This window comes from Lissotriton helveticus, chromosome 10 (genome assembly GCF_964261635.1).
Source record: "Lissotriton helveticus chromosome 10, aLisHel1.1, whole genome shotgun sequence".
Classification (NCBI taxonomy): Eukaryota; Metazoa; Chordata; class Amphibia; order Caudata; family Salamandridae; genus Lissotriton; species Lissotriton helveticus.
The window spans coordinates 63,859,746-63,880,441 of record NC_136071.1 but is presented as its reverse complement, the minus strand read 5'-3'; the positions used below and the strand labels follow the sequence as shown (position 1 = coordinate 63,880,441).

At 40.9% G+C, this 20,696-nt stretch overlaps 1 protein-coding gene across 1 annotated transcript in view; it reads right to left on the bottom strand.

The window, feature by feature from the left end:
• Positions 1–20,696, bottom strand: part of LOC144783911 (vomeronasal type-2 receptor 26-like) — a 205,231-nt gene that overhangs the window by 44,237 nt on the left and 140,298 nt on the right. Inside the window, exon 6 of the mRNA XM_078662650.1 lies at positions 3,159–3,282. Within this exon, the coding sequence (XP_078518776.1) occupies positions 3,159–3,282 (124 nt within the window). The remainder of the gene's footprint in view (positions 1–3,158; positions 3,283–20,696) is intronic.

The window sequence follows — 20,696 nt, the reverse complement described above, 5'->3', positions numbered from 1 at the left end:
TTAAATCAAAATCAAATACTAAATGCAGAATATTCACCTAAAGGGAAGCTGTGCCTGCTCCTAACTTTACTGATTAGAAATAAAGTTTCCTGTGAAGGATATGAAATACCCTGCAATGGAAACTTTGAGGATGTTTGTTTTGGTGATTACCACCATGGTCTAAAATGTGACATCGAAAAGAGTGTGTGTCCTTCCAGTGACAGGGAAGGTCAGTATTCAAGTACTTGATTACATAGGCTGACAATACTCAGGGAAGTCACATCCAGTCCTTTTTAAAGATTTTTATTCATCAGACATTGGCTGCGTGCAAGTGAGGATACAAATTTCGAAAATAGAAAGAATTTGGGAGAGAAAGATTGAAACAATATTACAAAGGAAAAAAGGATGAGCATGCACAAGTAAGATGAAGGAGCAGGATAGTGGATGAAAGAGCCATGAGGTCAATTTAAGAATAGGCAACCTAGGTATTTAGTGCAATGATTGTTAAAAGCACCAGTCACGATTTTATGAGCAGAGCTTCAGGCACCAGCACTCCTCTTATTACGAATTAAACACTGGCTCACTAGGGGTGCATGCTAGACATTAGGGCAAAGGCTATTCTAAGAGCTGAGAGGGCTGGTTGGGTTGGCTCTGCTAAGGGAATAGAAAGTGCATACTGGATGGGTAGCAACTTTCTCAGAACAGGTAGGCAAGCTTTATTCAGCAACACATCATTTTGAGGGTTTATCTTGCAGAGGAAGACCTCCAATACATTGGAGTTCTAGCTTGTGGCCAGATAGGGATATGAATGTTCTGCATACAGACCTACAATACTACATGACCTGACAGCTAGTAAGGTGCATTTGTCATGTAGACGTTACATCATTTTGTAGGTACTCTATCAAGACACCTTTAAAATTCTGTATCAGTGCTAAGTTCAGCAAGCAAGATGTTATTTGTTTTTTGCCGCTCTGTGGCAGAACTATCATTATAGAATAAACAATAGCAGCCTGACAGGGGCTTCGGCATGACAACATGGGGGATGCCATAAATATATGACATCAAGCCTTTGTTTATTCAGGCGAGAATTTAGCTGGCACTGAAAAGTCGGTCCATGCCGGAATTCCAGCTTAGCTGATTCCTGTGAGGTATGGTGTCCAACTCTGCACCAAGACGGGCAGCTTGTGACACTAACCCACAGGTAATGGGGAGTTGCGCTACCGGGATAGGGATTTGGTAGACCCGCCCACCTTAGATATGAAAGGGTTCAAAGTGCTAGGTAGGAGTACACTATATTACAGTACTTGTATGTAAGCATATAGTTTTCAGTAATCTGCAAAATGGTTTGTTCATCTTTTTCACCATTCTCGTAGTGCTAATCACAATGTTCTGTCATTGCAGCACATGTATTTTACTCAAGAATCACACGGTTTCAATGAATATTAAAAACCGTATGCTGTGTATTTCTTGTGTATCTCTTTGGGTATGCATAAGTGGCTGAACGAAATGGTTCTAGATCTGTTATCACGATTTCCTTGAGGAATCAGGGTTGTAATGTTCTGAGGTTGCACACACATTTGTTATCCTGTAAGATTAGGGGTGCAGTTGGGGCACCACGAGCTAACAGGACGATAGGCCAACATATCCTGAGGGTGTGCTTAGAATCAGTCTTTCATCAGTCCAACTTTTATGTTGTCCAACAAATGCACAGTGTTACTTGAGAAAGTGCGAACCGTACAACACATTTTTGCTGACCTAGGGCCTGATGTAGGTAATCCTCATTAACCGACTCTAAAATACCGAATTTTACTGATTCGGTATTCTAGATTCGGTAAATGAGATGTAGCTAAAAATTCTGTATTTTTTACCGAATCGGTAGGAGTCGGTAATTACCGAATCGGGCCTTGAGGCCCATAGGAATGAATGTCAATTACCGAATCGGTAAAAATACCGAATTGTCAAGGGGAGCAGGGTGTCACTTTGACACCCTGTTGCACCCCTGATTTTGGCTTGTGTGCCATGTGACACACATACATGCCCTTAGGCCCTTAGGGCATGTATGTGTGCCACATGGCACAGGTGTACATGCACAGATGTGCATGTACACAGGAATTCGTTATTTACCATGCAATAGTATTACATGGTAAATAACGAATCGGTAATGGCTTGTGGCACTGTTTGAAGTGCCACCTATATCTGGATTACCGATTCGGTTAATTTACCGATTCGGTATTTTACAGAATCAGTAAATTTACTGAATCGGTAAATATACCGATCCTGTAAATATAAGGCCCCCTACATTTCAAACACCAAATACCGGTCGGTAACGGCCGAAATCGGCCGTTACCGTCCGGTATTTGGTGTCCCACATCTGGCCCTTGGTTCTTATCTCTAGATGTGATAAAAAAAAACTAGTTCGAAAAATTGTTTGTACATATAATGTGCTCACAGTGGCTGAGGCCACAATCATGAGCTGAGCATATGTAGGATTAGTCAATTCCTTGGGGAATTGAAGGAGCAATGTAATGATTGTAGGATGGGCAGCATTGACACGAAGCCTGAGGTTATGCAGACCCCTCATTCAGGCATGTTTGGACTTAAGGGGAGGTAAAACCATCTGTGGTAAATGCTTTTACCACAATGTCATCGTATTTCCTGAGACAGTTAAGAATAGCAAAAAATTGCACATTTGGTTTTTCAGAATGATAAAATTACCTATGAAAATATGTTTCTTTTATTGTCCGTTTTCCATTTGTTAATTCTTCAGTGTAGTACCTGGACTGCAATGCTTGTGCAAAAAAGCCATCTTAGAAACTGGAAACAGGTGTAAGAATTTGAATGAGAACAGGGAACACACATGAGGGGGAGCTCTAGCTGGGATTGGGGTTTACGACCAGGCACTGCAATAATCCTAAGTGTAGCTTTATTCAGCACTAAATCCATGCTGCTCATGTTTAACACGCTCTGTAAAATGCAATATTATCTACAGGTTATATCCTGAGGATCTGCATTATAACAAGTACAGTATGTTAATTTGATTTAATACAACAATACAAGTTTTTGTTTCATATCAGACCTATCTAAAAGGTGGAAGTGGTGATACTAAGTTAAACATATCCATTGCATTTATATTTATTTTCCCAATTTATAAAACATCTTTTAGAAACAATGAAAACTACCTGTTTTGTTAGCAATGCTTCCTGGAGGACAGGGGATGCAGTTGAAGCAACAATGTGGGCGTCCTGCAATGGCTGACTTCCTGTATCCCGGAGCACAACTTTCACTGCAAATTGACAGAGGAACCTGGAACCATGTCAGTCATATCGATAATATTTATTAATCAATCATAAGGTTTTTGTTAGACATGTCATCCTTAGGGTGTTCTCTCTCCATATCTTACGAGCTTACATTCTCTTTTTGCTGATTCTTTTTGTTGGCCTGCCATTATGACACTGAGCACTTTACCATTGCAGAGTAGTGCTAAAGGGCACATGCTCCACCCCTAAACATGGTAACATTGGAGCATAGACAATTGGCATATTTAATTTACCAGTAAGTTCTTTGTAAAAGGGTATACCATATATCCAGGGCCTGTAATTGAAATGCTCCAGGAGGCCAACTAGCCATTTGGAGTCACCCATGTAGTCCTGCATTTAAGTGAAAAGGTAGGCCTCAAGCAGCAGTGTAGTCCTCTTAGAGTACCAGGCAGGCCTCAAGCAGCAGGGCTGTCCTCTTGTAGCATCAGGGCAGTCCTCTAAAGTGCAAAACAGGCCTCAATGAGCAGGGCAGCATTCTGTAGTCTTTCTGGGGTCCTTCATAGGTCCAGGAGGGATCTGAAGGGTGGGTCTGAAGGCCCTATTTCATATCTGGTACCAGCTTTGAAGTGGGAGAAGCTTCTAGTGTTTTTCACCCACAGCTGGTTCTGGAATTTTCTTCCTCCCTCTCCAGGCTTCAAGAGGTCTTGTGTGAAAAAAACTAGGGTGAAGTTCTTTGTGAGTGTGCTGGAGGCAGCATTTTTGAAATATAAGTGGGGCAGGGAAGTACTCGGCCCCACACATCCTTACAGGATGTGCGATCCTGCAAATATCTAGTTCCCTTTTTTCTCAGTGTCTGGGAAGAATACACAAAGGCCAACTGTCATGCTAATCACAGTCATGTGACCCACGGCTTAAAATGCTATTTTACCATTAAGGAAGATTTTAAATTACAATTCTATTGAAACCAAACATGATAAGTCTACCTGTTATAATCAAAGGTTATCACTTATTAGTGTAATAAAAGTAACCCAATGTAATCCTATGGGAGGGGTAGGCCTCACAATCGTGGAAAACAAATCAAGGAGGTCTTCAATACAGGACAAGTAGAGCTTAAAAGTACATGTTCAACTTTTTAAATACAATAGACCCTGCTTTCTGCACTGTTTCGGGCCTACCCTTGGAGTGACTTATATGTATTGAAAAGGGAGGTTTACCTGTGGCAAAAGGCGTCCTTTGCCAGGTTGATCTGGCAATTGAGAACTGCTCACAGGCTGCATTGACAGACCGGAGGCATGTTTTAAAGGGCTATTTAAATGGGTAGCACAATGAGTGTTGCTGGCCCAATGGCAGCAATTTATTTTACAGGTCCTGGGTACATGATTGTGCCACTTGTCTAGGGGCCCATAAGTAAATAAAATGTGCCAGTTGGGTGTAAGCCATTTTTACCATGTTTAGAGGAGCGATTGCAACCACTTTAGCACTGGTTAGCAGTGGCAAAGTGCACAGAGACCTTAGGCCAACAAAATAATTTTTCAGCAAACAGGAGGGGTGAAAGCAAAATATTTGGGGTGACCCTGCAGAGGGGGCCAAGTTCAACAGTTTACTATGTTTCAAAACTTTCACGTCACAGTACATTTTGTTGGAATGTAAAACCTACTACAAAGGGCAATTTGTGAATCAGTCCCTGTGTGTTTACTTGAGCCCTTTCTCTTAGATACTGATGCACACGATGGCATTGGGGTTATCAGGTATACCTTTGTTTCACATGATCACATCGGCCTTGTAAATCATATAGACAGAATGTACAGTTTAAACCTTGGTGTTGTCCTGTTGTGCAATTTTCCCAGTCTGTGTCCAAACTGCAGCCATTTGCTTGATTACAGTTCTCCTACTTATCCTTTCTTTGATGTCTTTGGGGAACCTTTACTGAATCTGTGTTCTACTAATTAGTGATTGACAAATAGCAAGCATCAGCAGTTTGAAAAAATGCATATGAGTACAGTTAACCCCTTCAGCGCTGATAACAAAGCCAGCTCGTCATGGACGTTACCTGCGCTACGCGCATGACAAGCTGGCTTTGTCACGTTACGCGCGATTTTCAAATTTCAGCGCACAGCAGGAAAACCCGCTAGCGCGGTAGACGTTAATATGAAATTCTCACTTTTAGGAAATGCAGCGCTGTGGTATGTTGAAAAACAAATCCTAACCACATTTCCCTTTATCTAGCTGTCATCATAGACCATTTGCTAATGGTTGTGGATTATGTAAGAAAAGAGCCTTCGCAACTGACCCAAAAGAAGAAGCTATGAAGAGGAATTGGACATGTATGTTAGTTTGGTCAGAGTCTCCTGCCCGTTCCCTTGTAGTCTAAGCTGTACTCAATAGTTAGCCAACACTGGGATGCAATCTAAGGCTTTAATGCTTTTCTATGCCACCCACATACACTGCAAGCCAGATATGAAGCACAGCACATGCATACATGCATAGAAGGATGCAACTATTTTCACAAATTCTAAGGTCTTAAGGTTACAGAGGTAATTAACAAGTATCCTGTGATTGGACATGTGGTGCTAGGAAGGGAAACACACGCCATCATAAGCTGGGCCTAATGTAGTGTCTTGTGAGGGCACTCTACCAGTTTTCTGCATCAATAAATACAAAACTATTATACCAACACTTCCCAGTGCAGAAGGTGTGCTAATGGTCAGTGACAATTATTATGCCTGGCAGAGAAATATTACAATGAACCTAAATATTCAAATCAATTTCAAATTATTTTAAAAAGTGCATAGTTAATTAAAACGATTACACATTCCCATGGTTTAGCTAGGAAAAAAATTACACACATTATTTAAATTTCAGGATAACAACGAAAACTGATTTTCTCCATGCAATGACTGTTGACATTACAAACTTGTGGATCTGAAAGAGACTAATGGGCAGATTTAACATTTACTTTGCAGCACAGTGAAGCATTCACAAATGCTTCGTTGCACTGCGAGTACAAGAGAGAGAAGATCGTCAGAAATATGGCACTCTCCTTCCCTTTCCCTAAAACCAGCGCTGAAATCAGCTGCCTTGCCCCACGCATACACCTTTGCACCAAAGTGCAAGGGTTTCTCTGTGAGTTTGGCATAGGTTTTGTCCTGGAAGGCTACCCTTCAAGTACAAAATACTATGCATAGACTAACTTTAATCCTTTTTGCTCTTTATATGGGTGCTGTGAATTGCCGCACAAGTAAAAAGTCGGAAAATGCATTTCTCCTTCCTTGCGCCTACTTTACGCTATACTCTGCTACTTTATTTAGTAAATAGGGTTTAGTATGAAAAAGCTAGGGTGGTTGTATGTGAACGCCAATGCTCAACCCATGGTACGCCCCCTTGGCACTGAGTAATGGAAAGCAGTCATAGGCGCTGCTCTGTATTACTTTCATGTTATTTAGCTCTGAAAAGTAAAACGGCAAAAAAAGATTTTGCTCATGTAAAATCTTAGTAAATCTCCCCCTAGGTATTTCTATATTCTCTTTCCTGGCCTGCTAGTGAGTACTGGTATGGCCGTACCTATCAAGTACACTTTTGACATAATTAATAATACTGAAATGGATAAACACACCAATATGAGCACTTTACTGTCCGACCAATCGAACTTAAGTGCTATTAGAACATTGGAATGTTGGGAGCTCCATTGCAGACAATGGAGTGCTCCCTGCTTCTACGGGCCGGTAAAGGCCCGCAGAACAACATTCCAATGTTCTACAAAGGCTTCTCGAAGCTCGAGGGGATTTATATCCCCTCGAGCTTCGAGATCCCTCTGTTTAATTTGTTGGAACATTCTGCCCTCTAGTGGGCAGAATGGCTCCTGCTTTCACTGAGCAGAATTTTGCCAACTGCTCATTTAGACGCACTAGGCCTCAAACCTCTTTTTCGTTAACTAGTGTATAAACAAACACAAAAGAATAATTAATGCAAGAAATAAAATTTGTTCTGTTACCCACCCACCTTTACTAATTTTTAACCCATTAATCTATGTTACCTAGCATAAACATATAAAGCAACAAACAGATTTGTGCAACATTTACAGGAAAATAAAGCATGAGCACACAGAAATAAGCACATGCCATTAATAAACAGCCGCATTTAGTTTTGACATGACAATAGACAGGATTAATTCATTATTCTCCACTGCACACTTTATTAATATTATTAATTTATTATGGAAGTTTAACTTTACGAGCAGAAATAAATATATTTCTAAATCTCGCTCCATCAACTCCCTCATCTGGTGATTTCTAAATCACCAAACTACACCCAAATTTTAGCAAAATTTTTCTTAAAATGAACATGATTTGATTTCACTGTATTAGTATTTCTAAAGACTTGTTTCAGCTGTCTGTCTGCAGCTTTCATATTGAGCTTTACGAAACTCTTCTAGCTCTTTCTCTCTCTCTTGTTCCTTTTTGATTTAGAACATTCTCTTCTTTTCCCTCAGATATTTCTTTCTCTTGTGTAACATGCAACTAATCTTCAAGAAAAGTATCATAACAATTATTACAAATAAAGGTGTTAGAATCTTGCCAAGAACTGAACCACCAATCTCTTGAAACCAGGTTTTGATTGCCTGAAATCTTTTGGAAAGACGTTCTGAAAAATCATTCTCTTTTAAGGGAACAATTTCTGAATGCATTTCTGTAATATTTTTGATGTACATCTCAATGTTTTTACTTTCATTGGGAATATACGTACAACAGTGTTGGACATGTAAAATGCCACAGACTCCTCCCTCTTTTGCTAGGAGTATGTCTAAGGCAAGACGGTTTTGCATTACCATAGATCTGATTGCAATAACTTCGGTATCCACTAATTGGAAATCACCAGCTGTGTCAGTTGACAATCTGTCAACAATTGTGGACAATTTTCTGATTCTTCCAGCACTCAGGGTTATTCCTACCAAAGGTATCACTGCCTCAAAAATGTCTCCCAAAATTTCTGTGAAACTTTCTCTTTTTGTCATGTCCTGCCAACTCACGTACCCAAGTATATACCTCCTCCCGGTCAGTGTCGTTGAGGGATGGCCTCTCTGGATGATGTGTTGCAAGCCTTGGTTCTGGTGCAACAAGAGTTAGAGACTTCCTGAGCTGAAACAGCGGCCCTGAAGGAGAGGTTAGACAGGCAGGCTAAGAATCCCTTTGATGCTTCTGCAGGTGGCCCTCAGATACAAGTGACAGTACTACCTCCCATTCCTTTGGCGAGTCCCGAACGATATGCGGGTGATCCACTTAAGATCCAGTCCTTCCTTACGCAAATAACGTTACATTTTTCTTGTAGGCCTGCTTCATTTCCTACCAACTTATCGAGAGTGGCCTTCGCTATTTCATATCTCACTGGCGATGCAGCGAATTGGGCGGTCCCGCTAGTCCGCAATGATGACTCTCTGTTGGCGGATTGGGATGATTTCCGAAAGGAATTTGAAAGGGTATTCGACCGGCGGGCCACAACTTTAAGTGCTGACCGCGAACTGTTAGGTTTGCGTCAGGGTGGGAAAGAATTAGTGTCTTACATGACCACTTTTAATAGATTGGTAGTGGAGACTTCTTGGCCGGAAGAAAAACGAATGGCTTTGTACTATCAGGGTTTGAACGACAACTTAAAAGATGTGTTAGCACAGATTGACCCTCAGCCTAAGACCTGTACTGATTTAATCAACCTTACGTTAAGGCAGGATCATCGCATGACAGAGAGGGGAGGGAATCACAAGAGAGGCGAGCGTTCAGCAGGAGTCATGGAATCGACAGGCTCGATTCGGACTAAAGAAACTGGACCAGAGCCTATGGAAATAGGAAATAGGAAATAGGAGCAATCAGACCTCCTCAGTGCGCTTTACAAGTATCCCACATACATACATACATGTAAAATGCCACAGACTCCTCCCTCTTTTGCTAGGAGTATGTCTAAAGCAAGACAGTTTTGCATTACCATAGATCTGATTGCAATAACTTCGGTATCCACTAATTGGAAACCACCAGCTGTGTCAGTTGACAATCTGTCAACAATTGTGGACAATTTTCTGATTCTTCCAGCACTCAGGGTTATTCCTACCAAAGATATCACTGCCTCAAAAATGTCTCCCAAAATTTCTGTGAAACTTTCTCTTTTTGTCATGTCCTGCCAACTGCGCCTGCCTAAACTACAGGAACCAGAAGGCTGAGCGCGTGGGAGGTGCTCGCAAAGCTACATAGGGAGGAAATGCTTGCACGTACGTTGTACATGATTCCTACTTCGAATCAGTGCTCGGAATTCTGGAGTCCTCTATTCTTCTGTCCTTGGCTCACCTTGTCTGGCGAGAGAATTGTGTGAGGCGTTCGGCGGCTGCCATATGCGAAAAACAGCTGACTTGGTTTCCGTTCTAGTAGCGGTGATTAACTGGCTATCTCTGCTCGCGTTCTCCGCTGAGACGCGGAGCGGGTTTTCAACCTTTTACCTGAACGTGTATTCAGCGGCTGGTGTTCTGGAATATCGACTTTCTGCTGTTGCCCAGGGTCCGGGAGGTAACGGACATCTTTCTTCCTGCTCGCGTTCTCAGTGAGCTGGGTGGAGGCATCGGTTGCGGTATTCCTGTATTTACTGAACTTTATCCGTCAGCGGCTGCTACGGATTCTCCTATGCCACTTGCGGTGGGCGTGAGTAATTAACGTCCCCTTAAGACACTGTTGCTGGATGTGCCTTTTTTGGATGTTCAAAATTCAAGTGACCTTGTTTGCAGGACCAGTACTTTCTTGTTTGTGAGGTTAACAAGCAGGAATTCTTGTGCTATCGAACCATTAGGAATCGCATTGTTTTGGCTTTTGATAACATTTGGAACTACTTTGGATTCAGTCACAATTCAATCCGGGTAGCTGGCTCTTTTAAGACTTGCCTTCAATCTTCATTATATTTTACTTGTTTAAACCTTATTTTGGAAGGAGACTGGTGTTAATAGAAATATATGGGAAGGCTGGAAGGTATGAATGAGTGTTTTGGTTATCGGAGTAGAGTCCAGGTTGAGAGTTGGATGGTGTAATAATATACGCATTTGTGTTGTAGGAAATTCCGGTGTATTGACAGAGAGAACACTCTGCTATTCTTGTGCGGAAAAGAGACCAGATTAAGTAAGCAATATTGGTGGTCATTCCTGCTAGCGAGAATTGATGAGAGTAGTTAGCATGTAATGTACTTACCTTTGTGTTTTTCTCATTTCAGCCTCCCTTTCCCATTCCAGTCCCTTCCCTACCTTTCCCTCGCCTGATCCTTCTATGCTCTGTGTATGTTACATCATTCAGAGTGTAGGGAGATCTGGAGGTGGACCCCTTATAGCAACGACTCTGATCCTGAGGAGGCGCAGCTCGTGACACTTTTGTACCTATTTACATGATTACTGATTTCAAATGAGCCTTCTGCATTTCTGTCAACATGAAATATTTTAGGAAAAAAAAAAACACGTCCCATACCATTGGTCTGGGAGGTTATAATAGGCTTTGTCTCCACAAACAAAATACATTTCAGGAAAAATTGGGTCTCTACCTCCCTTGAAACCCCAACCCCCCATGATTTGGTATGTGTCCTCACAATTGCTGGCTCCAACAAAATAATTATCAAATAGAGTATTATCTCTTCTCATACAAAACTTGCCACTAATTGGTTTGTCTATGTGAATTGCAACATTCTCAAAAGATTTGCCATTAAGTTTTTCAACTTCCTTTTGCAATAATTTTGATTTTGTCTGCTTGACCATCTTATTTCTTTTATAGAATGCTCTTCTCTCTTCAACAAGGTTCAGAAAAGTCTTTTCCTCAGTTCTCATTCTGCATGTTAGATTATTTATAAAAGCATACTCATATGTGAGTTCATTAGTCGCCGCTCGCCGAGGAGTTCTGGACCTTGTGCTTTGCCTGCCTGGAGCCCCGTTGGGCATTGAAGCTGCGTTGGGGGAGAGAGTGTTGCCACAGGAGGACGGGACTGCGAGGCCCACCAGGCTGTGCGTGTACCAGCCAGCACACCTGCCGCCTCTTCCCGTGTCTCCGCCCCCCTGCTTTGTGCCTTGAAAACTCCTCGCGGCCCCCGCTCCACGGGAGCCACTCGCCGAGGAGTTCTGGACCTTGTGCTTTGCCTGCCTGGAGCCCCGATGGGCATTGAAGCTGCGTTGGGGGAGAGAGTGTTGCCACAGGAGGACGGGACTGTGAGGCCCACCAGGCTGTGCGTGTACCAGCCAGCACACCTGCCGCCTCTTCCCGTGTCTCCGCCCCCTAATTAATGCCCCGTACAAAATTTGGACTCACAACGCGTTAGCGGGACGCGTGTGTGGGACCTATCCCGGGACAAAGCCCGGACTAAGTGCGGACCCTCTGAGACCCTCCGAGAACCGAGGAAACCGGACTGGGCACATCTCTTTGTCCTACAGGTACTGATTGCTCTGCCATTGCCCACTACTGCCTTGACCTTTTTGCTTCGTCAATTCTGTTTTGTAAATGTCTTCTTTAAACATAGACCAGCCTACGTCTGACAAACAGGGTGTGCTGTTGAATGGAACTTTGGATAATTATTTTTCCAAATCATCTCCTGATATCGCAAGGGAGATCATCTTGGCGGAGCGGCGGGCGGACCGAAGCCGTTCGGTGGAAAGTATAAAAATTGGTCAGTTTTATTGCCATTATCTCCCGTCACTGGTTTGACCGACACTGACACTGAATTGATATCTAATGAGTAGACTAATTTACCAGATAACCAGCCCTTGGAAGCAAATGTGGTTGTGCTCACACCAAATATGTTATCCAAGACAGACGCGAACGGGTCATCCTCTACTTCTCAAGTAAACAGTCCAAGCACATTGAAGGGAGATGTTCTGCTACCAGTGATATTACCCCGTAATAGGGCTACAAAACAGATACCCTCCCAACAAATCTATGGTCCACCACCGATCAAAAAACAGCGGAAAAGGGGGGACCCGCTACAACCCAAGTTGAGCTGTCGTGATTTTGGTAAAAAGGCGATTAACGCTGTGAAGGAATCCTGTATTCCACAAGTAGAATCCGAGGGGATCCCTATATTACCTTCATCCTCAGCCCAGTCAAATCTGCTGACAGACAAGGAGGACAGTATGGACACTAGTGGGGTTGTCAACGTACCAATTGAGACCAAGGGTTCTGTGACACTATTTGATATAGAGAGTTTAATTAAATCCTACTCTGCAAGTATTTTGGAGAGGTTGATGGAAGTGGAATGTAGGTTGTGTAAAATTGAGCATGCACTAGGTAGTAAGGACGTTGTAATTGACTTCGGTCGAAATGATGTAGTTAATACAACTTCAAACAATGTATTAAAAAACACACCAATTCCAGCTCAAGCACCCAAACCAATTCCAAATCCCATACCTATTCCTCCCTCAACTGCATCTACCTCCAAATCTATGGGGAATACGGTGATAGCGACTGTCCAACAACACCCACCTCCTAAACCTCCACAACAAAAAATTGTTGACCAACCACCTTCAAATGTTACAAACAAAACCCATGGCAACATATCTAATACACTTTTGGGGAAACCAACAAGGGAGGTGGGGGAAAACAGACATACCTGGGGGAAGCCTAGAAGGACTCCTCTGCCCGAACTTCCACCAGAGGCTGTACCCTATGTGGTAGTTCTAACAGGGGTGCCTGTGCTTGGTCACAATAAGAGGGAGGGTTTCGCCCAATTAAAAAATAAGATTATGCATTGGCTGAGTATTTACAGGCCAATTGCAAATCATATTAATGGTGAAATTGCCCAGGTTCGTCGTCTCCAATGGTTGGGGGGTAGAACTAAAGACATTGAAGGTGACATAGTGGTGGTGAATTTTAGAGACCCTAATGCTGTCCAATTCATATTGAATTGGCAGACAGGAAGCACCAATAATATAATAATCCCTAAACCACTAACATACTTTTACCCTAGGTCAGTGGTGTTTCCATCTCAGCACCACCCGCCCCAGTACCATCCCTTACAACATACACTTCAACCCCAGTCAAATAACCATCTTAGTGTACAGAATGCTGGGAGCAATCAATATGCTCTGTATCCCTTTTCACTTCAGAATGCTAACAATATGCGTTATGCACCCTACCCTGTGGAAGCCCCAGACTCTATGGGATGGAATTACGCAATGGCCAAAACATATAATTCCCAGAACGTAAGGATGGATCACCTAAAACCCTTCACCCCTCTAGAAACCTTTAATAGGTTTGACATCTTTAGCGGCTTAGAATATTGCGATTGATGCTATTTGATTCGGGGGGATGAGGGGCCAGATACAACGTTTTTTGGTGATGTGGGCATTGTAAATATGCCTGACGTACTGGTTAATACTGTGTCTTCTTGTTTGGGTAAAACTGTACTTCATGATATAAATGTATTCCATGATGTAAATATTCTAGAAGAGCAGGTATTACCCACAACTATCTTGAGTAACAACCCAACCGTAGAAGTACCGCCCTTGGTAATCCAGCCTGTGCTTCCCACTAACTATGAAGAGATGCCTAGGGCTCTTTCTGAGAGGCCACCAACTCCTAAGAAGCCGATCAAAATGGTCTGCTGGAATATAGCTGGAGTTGTAAAAAATTTGAGGGATCCGGAGTGGGCAAACTTTATAGAGTCTTTCGACTTCTGTTTCTTTCAGGAAACCTGGGCAGTGGAGACGCCCCATAGGGTGGGCTACAAGACCTATGGAATTGGCGCGACACCCTCTAGAAGTGGAGGGCCGTCAGGGGGACTTTTGATATGGGTGAAAATAAACTTAATGGTAAAAATTGAGGAGATACCCACAAATTCTGTAGACATATTAGCTTTAAAAGCTACAGTATGTAACGGGAAGAACTTATTTCTTGTAAATGTCTATAATAGGCCCTTACCCTCTTCTGGAGAATCGCCAACTATTGCAAAATTAGATTGCTTCTTGAGTAGATTAGATTCCAGGGATGATTTCGTTATCCTGGCTGGCGATTTAAATTGTAATTTTGAGCCAGTTTTGGGTCTTAGCGAAATCTTTGACGAGGAAGACCAGGCAAACAAAATCCCTATTCTGGAGAATGTTAAATCGGTTAAATGCTCAACTTTGGGACTCCAACTGATTAGTTTATGTACGGAACACTCTCTTAGGGCTTGCAATGGAAGGTTACCATCTGATAGCTCTAAGAAACCAACATTTACCAGGAATAACTATAAAAGTAACTTAGATTTTGTTATTGCTTCTATTCCTCTCTGGCCAAATCTCCTGGACCTTGAAGTAATGGAACGGTTTGAAAGTGATCATTTCCCCCTAAATTTGATGTTAGATGTCTTACTTTTTAATAATATGGTCGAGCAATGTACAACTGAGGAAAGTGGCGTTAATAACCCTGAGATCCATATTAGTAACAACAGAAGATCTCTGAAATGGCCATTCATACTGGACCACAGTGACATCCTTACTGAAATATATTCACTTCTGGCTGGGACCTTTGGACCCTATTTAGCGGCAATGGGTGAGGATGAAACAAAAACTTCATTCCTGCCAATACATCAACATTTTTTTGCTGACTTACAACTACTAGTCACCAAAATGCCCAAAAAAAACCAACAGAAGATCCAGAATCTGTCTCATAGTAAGCCATGGTATGCCAGATCCTGTAGAGAGTCAAAGAGGGAATTATTAATCGCAATCAAGGCCAAATCTCCATTAGATGTAAAAAAAGCAAGGAATAATTATAAATCTGTTCAAAGGGCCTCAAAGATGGCATGGGAGGAAGACAAATGGGCCGATTTGTTGCTAGCCACCAGATCGCGTGATAATGTGGCTTTCTGGAGGCTGGTCGCAAACGGGAATCACGTAGGTAGGGTGGTCAAGGACGTTTTTTTGGACGAGCAAACTTGGGTCACTCATTTTACGAATCTATATAAAAAATATGATGACCCAAATATGGACATGGACGTGGCAAACTACGAATCTCCAGTAGACCAGCTGGTTTTTACTTTAGGCGAAACAGAGCTGGCAATAACCCAAATTAAATCAGGAAAAGCCCCAGGCTTGGATAAGATCCCGGGGGATTTATACAAACATGACTTAGGAGTATGGGCACCCTATATTAATTATTTGTGCAATACATTCTCCTGCACTTTAGAATTTCCTGAAAGTTGGAAGGGAGCGGAAATTGTTTTAATTTTTAAAAAAGGAGATAGGATGGACCCATGTAATTATCGGCCAATAAGTTTAATGGACATCCTACAGAAAATTTACTCACGACATATTTTATTACGTGTGAGTAATTGGCTAGATGAAAATACAATTTTGACCAAATTCCAAGCTGGATTCAGATCTAAAGTCAGCACAATAGATCAGATTTTTAGATTCTGCTGCCTCTATTGGAAGTACGTGGTGATTAAAAGGTGTCATTTATATGTTGCCTTTGTTGATTTAAGGGCGGCATTTGATCTGGTGCTTCGCAATCTCTTATGGAAAACCTTGAGTGCAGCAGGCATGCCAAATAATCTTGTCACTCAGATTAAAGAGCTGCATGTAGGGAATTTCGCGAGAATTAGATGGGGCCCAAATGGTGAACTAACTCAAAAGATACCCATCGAGCGTGGAGTCCGCCAGGGCTGTGTCCTGGCTCCTACGCTCTTCTCCCTCTTTGTAAATGACATTCCCTCCTTTTTAGAGAGATGCAAAAATGACTCTCCTAAATTGAACGGCGAAAAGGTGACATCGCTACTATTTGCTGATGATACCATTTTGATTTCCCAAACGAAAAATGGCTTACAGACATTATTAGATACTTTTAATGAATATTGTAGCCAAAAGGGGTTGGAAATCAATGGGAAGAAGACCAAATGTATGGCCCTAAATCCGATAAAACCAGATAAGGGCTGTTTAACATTAAATGGTGAAAAGTTGGAATCAGTCCCTCATTTTTTATACCTGGGGGTGACCCTGGATTCAAACTTTACCTGGAAAGCCCAAATGGATAAAAGTAAATTAATCTTTGCTCAAAATGCTAAACCAATTCTTAGGGAGCAAAGTCTGAGCACTAGCAAAGCGGTGTCCCCAGTGATGGAATTATTTAAATCTAAGGTCCAATCATCAGTCCTTTACGGGGCAGAAATATGGGGTCCCGGTTCCAAGGAAACTTTTAGTGTCCTAGACAACAACTTTATGCGAAGTCTGGTAAGGGTTCCGAGAGGTACTCCACTAGTGCCCTTGGAACTGGACCTAAACTTCAAAAGAACCGATCACCAAGTCTTGATTCGACCCTTAATGCTGTGGGTTAGATTATGGCATGTCCCTGAACTTCAAGATTATAGAGACGGGCTAAAAGAAGTTATGATACTTGACAGCCAGGCTGCCACCCCATGGCTAAGGCATATTAAGACCTGGTTGAGTAATATAGGACTGAAACATTTTTGGGAGAACCCTGAGCAATTACCCGTCAACCCCAAATTAATTTTAAAAAGGGCCTTTTGGAGCTTCATATTAAACAGGACTGTAAGTAATAGAACTAGTGGGACCTTAGTTTCAAAGTTCCTAAATTTTAAGGACGAACCTCTGTACGAGATTTTTATGGATGAAATAGAGCCCCCGCTTGCCAAAACCTTATTTTTAAAGTTTAGATATGGAAACTTATTAATTAAAACTACTTTGGCTCGTTGGGCTATGAAACATGATGTAGCAACCCCAGTAATGGATGAAAATTGCTCTATGTGTGATCATAACCAGATTGAAAACGAGCAACATATCCTCCTTTTTTGCCCTTTTCACGCTCAGGCAAGAAAGAGATGGATTAAACCTATTTGCCTACTTTTAGGCTTGAGGTCATGTTCACAGGCTCTGAGAATCCTAACAACAAACACATCTCAACAGATAATATTTAGTGTCAGTAGATTCTTACTTTCTATTTTTTATCTAAGGAAAAAAATGGGGCATCAATTGTAACTGAACTGATTTGCTTGGAATTGATAAGATGGTCCACTCTATGACTTGTGAATGTATTGTTTCCGCTTCAATTATTTCCCAACTTGACTGCATTTTTTAACTAATGTTTTTATGTAATGATATGTTTTAACTCAATGAAATGTAATGTAAAGTATGCATTGCTCTTTTATGGCATTTATGCCGAAATAAAGAATTTAAAGAGTTCATTAGTCACAATGAAGAAGTCCCTCATCTGTTTAGCTTGCTTATGTTTATTTAAGCTTTTCTCAATTTTCAGGTTTGCAAAAATCTCGTCATAATTAGAGTAATAGTACTCTAGACGACCAGTCTGATAAAATAAGCGGATCACTGAAAGAATATCGACTACCAAAATATCGACTACCCAAAATATCGAGGAAAAAATATCTACAGCAAAAATATCGAGTTTGTATGTACAAACAGGTAAGTACAAAAATATCGAGTACAAAATATCGTTTACAAAAATATAGTTGTAAAAAATATCGTATTTACTAAAAACAGTGTTAAATTAAATTAATATTAATAATTAATTACTGAAATATACTTAAAATTACTTAAATTAACTTATAATAATTAAATAATTAATGAAAGTTAAATAAATATTTTTTTATTTCATATTTATTAAACATATCTATATAGTAATAAAATATAATAAAATAATACCCAAAAACTGAAAACTGACCCTGAACCCTAAAAATACCCCTTTACCCAAAAACTGAAAACTGACCCTGAACCCTAAAAATACCCCTATACCCAAAAACTGAAAACTGACCCTGAACCCTAAAAATACCCCTTTACCCAAAAACTGAAAACTGACCCTGAACCCTAAAACTACCCCTTTACCCAAAAACTGAAAACTGACCCTGAACCCTAAAACTACCCCTTTACCCAAAAACTGAAAACTGACCCTGAACCCTGAAAATACCCCTTTACCCAAAAAACTGAAAACTGACCCTGAACCCTAAAAATACCCCTTTACCCAAAAACCCAAAACTGACCCTGAACCCTAAAAATACCCCTTTACCCAAAAACCCAAAACTGACCCTGAACCCTAAAAATAAAAACGATATTACTTCACTTACCTTAAAAACGATATTACTTCACTTACCTTAAAAACGATATTTTGGCTGTCGATATTCTGTCCTGTCGATATTTTCTCCAAACGATATTTTGGAGTCGATATTATGTCCAAACGATATTTTGGAGTCGATATTATGTCTGTGTACCAAAATAAGCTAGCTATCACACTGCAGGTTATGCCATAAGTAAGAGGAAGCATATTGTGCATCACTCCCTCTGAAACAGAAGCAGACAACTTCACACAAATGTAGCAGTCTTTGACTTCCATAACCTTTACATATTCAGCCAGAAGTCTTGAAAAAGAATTGCTAGAAAAATCACCAACAGACCTATCTTGATGAGCCTCAGGTCTGTGATCAATAACTTTGTTAGCATTGCCTGTTGCACTATGTTTGTCTTGACTAACTGAAGCTTTGCTTGTCATATTGACCTTGTACATCTCCTTATCGATCCCGAAAGGAAAGATAACAGCTAAAACTAACCAGAGCAGAATTATCAAGAGCACACATATCAGAGACATCTTACAACATCTTTTAAAGTTGGAACATCTTGAGCTGTTATTTACAAAAACATAAAGGCATTTTCACTAAATTTGCTACAAAAAGAAAACAATTTTTTTTTAATTTGTCCAATTTCTAAAATTCTAACACCCCCCAATTAAAATTCTTTTTTTTTTTTTCAAACACTCGAACAGCTTTTCTTCGACCTTACGTCACAATATTTTTTTCAAGCTAACACAATTTCTTCGACCTTGTGTCACCTAACACATTTTCTTCGGCCTTATGCCAAAATTCGAAAACCTAAAATTTTAACAGGTAAGTATTTCAATCATTGTCACTATTGTCTTCAATCTCTTACTGACTGCTACTATTTATCTCAACTACAGGCGGAATGATGATGTACGTCCACTCAGGCAATTTATATTTTTTGATTTGGCTTTAGCGTTCTCTTTGTCTTTCTAGGAATAACTTCTATTTTCTTCCCTGTCTCACTTTTCTTTTCTGGGTCTTTCTGGCTAGTTATTTCATTGACCTGCTCCTTTGATTTCTTAATCAATTTGAATTTCAATCCTTCATTTTCACGTGGCCAGTTATCACCTTTTCTTGGTAATTTCTTCTTTGGCTCAGTCACATTACATTCTGTTCTCCAAGCTCTTTTTCTGAATGTTCTTATTTGAGAATCTTCATCACTCTCATCAGTATCAGTATCAGAAATTTCAATTCTGGACTCAGGTTCTTCTCTACTAGGCAGCCTCACTCCATTAGGAACATCATCTCTATAACTGGTACTTGGCAATTCGTCTTCCTCCTCTTCTTCAATTACCTTCAACTTCCCAGCTTCAGATTTCTTATCCCTGTATTCAGAGTTTCTTTTCTGCTTTTCAATACTCTCCTGGTCTTGATACTGAACTTGATCAGACTCTTCTGCTGCTTCTTTTTCTAGCAGATCTTCATTATTTTCAGAGTCTACAACTATGATCTCCAAATCCTTTTCATTTATTTCTCCATTGAATTTTCCAGATGTCGACCAGCCTGTCGCTCTTCAGAATCTGGATTTCTTTTTGATTCTTCTTCTGAATCTGAATCAGCTGTGGTATCGCTTTCTTCATCAGAGTTCTCAGGTGTAGGCACACGAATGGTATGACTAGCAGGAATCCACCTTTTTATGCCTTTACACTTCACTGCATTTGTTGTCACAAGAATCACTTGCCTTGCTTTCTGCCACCTTGGTACCAAACAGGTTCTTCTTTGGTGAACTTTTGTCCTCACCCAGTCACCAGGTGACAGATCATGTGCTTGCTCTTTTTCTCTTGACTGTACTTCAGTTCCCACCTGATTAGACACAGAAGTCACGACATCAGACAGTTTCCTGCAATACTCTAAAATGGCACTATCATTAATGGTCAACAATTTCCCTACTGGTATGAATGCTTGCCTAATGACTCTGCCCATGAGAATGTCATGGGGGCTTAAACCTGTCTTTTTATCTGGTGTACTTCTTAGAGTCATCAAAACAAGTGGAAGAGCATCTGTCCACTTTATACCTGTAGCTAGACACATTTTTGTAATTCTGTTCTTGATAGTTCCATTAATCTGCTCAACAACTCCAGATGCCTCTGGTCTGTATGCAGGATGCAACTTCTGCTCAATGTGCAATGCTTCACAAATCAATTTTAGCAGTCTGTTTTCAAAATGCCTTCCTCGATCACTCTCCACAGTCACTGGGAAACCGTACCTTCGTATAATCTCCCTCAAAAGTAACTTTGCAACAGTAATTGCATCGTTGTGACGTGTGGGAAACGCTTCAACCCATCGTGAAAACAAACAGACAAACACCAAAACATAATGCAGTTTGTTATGCTGTGGCATCTCAATGAAATCCATTTGTAA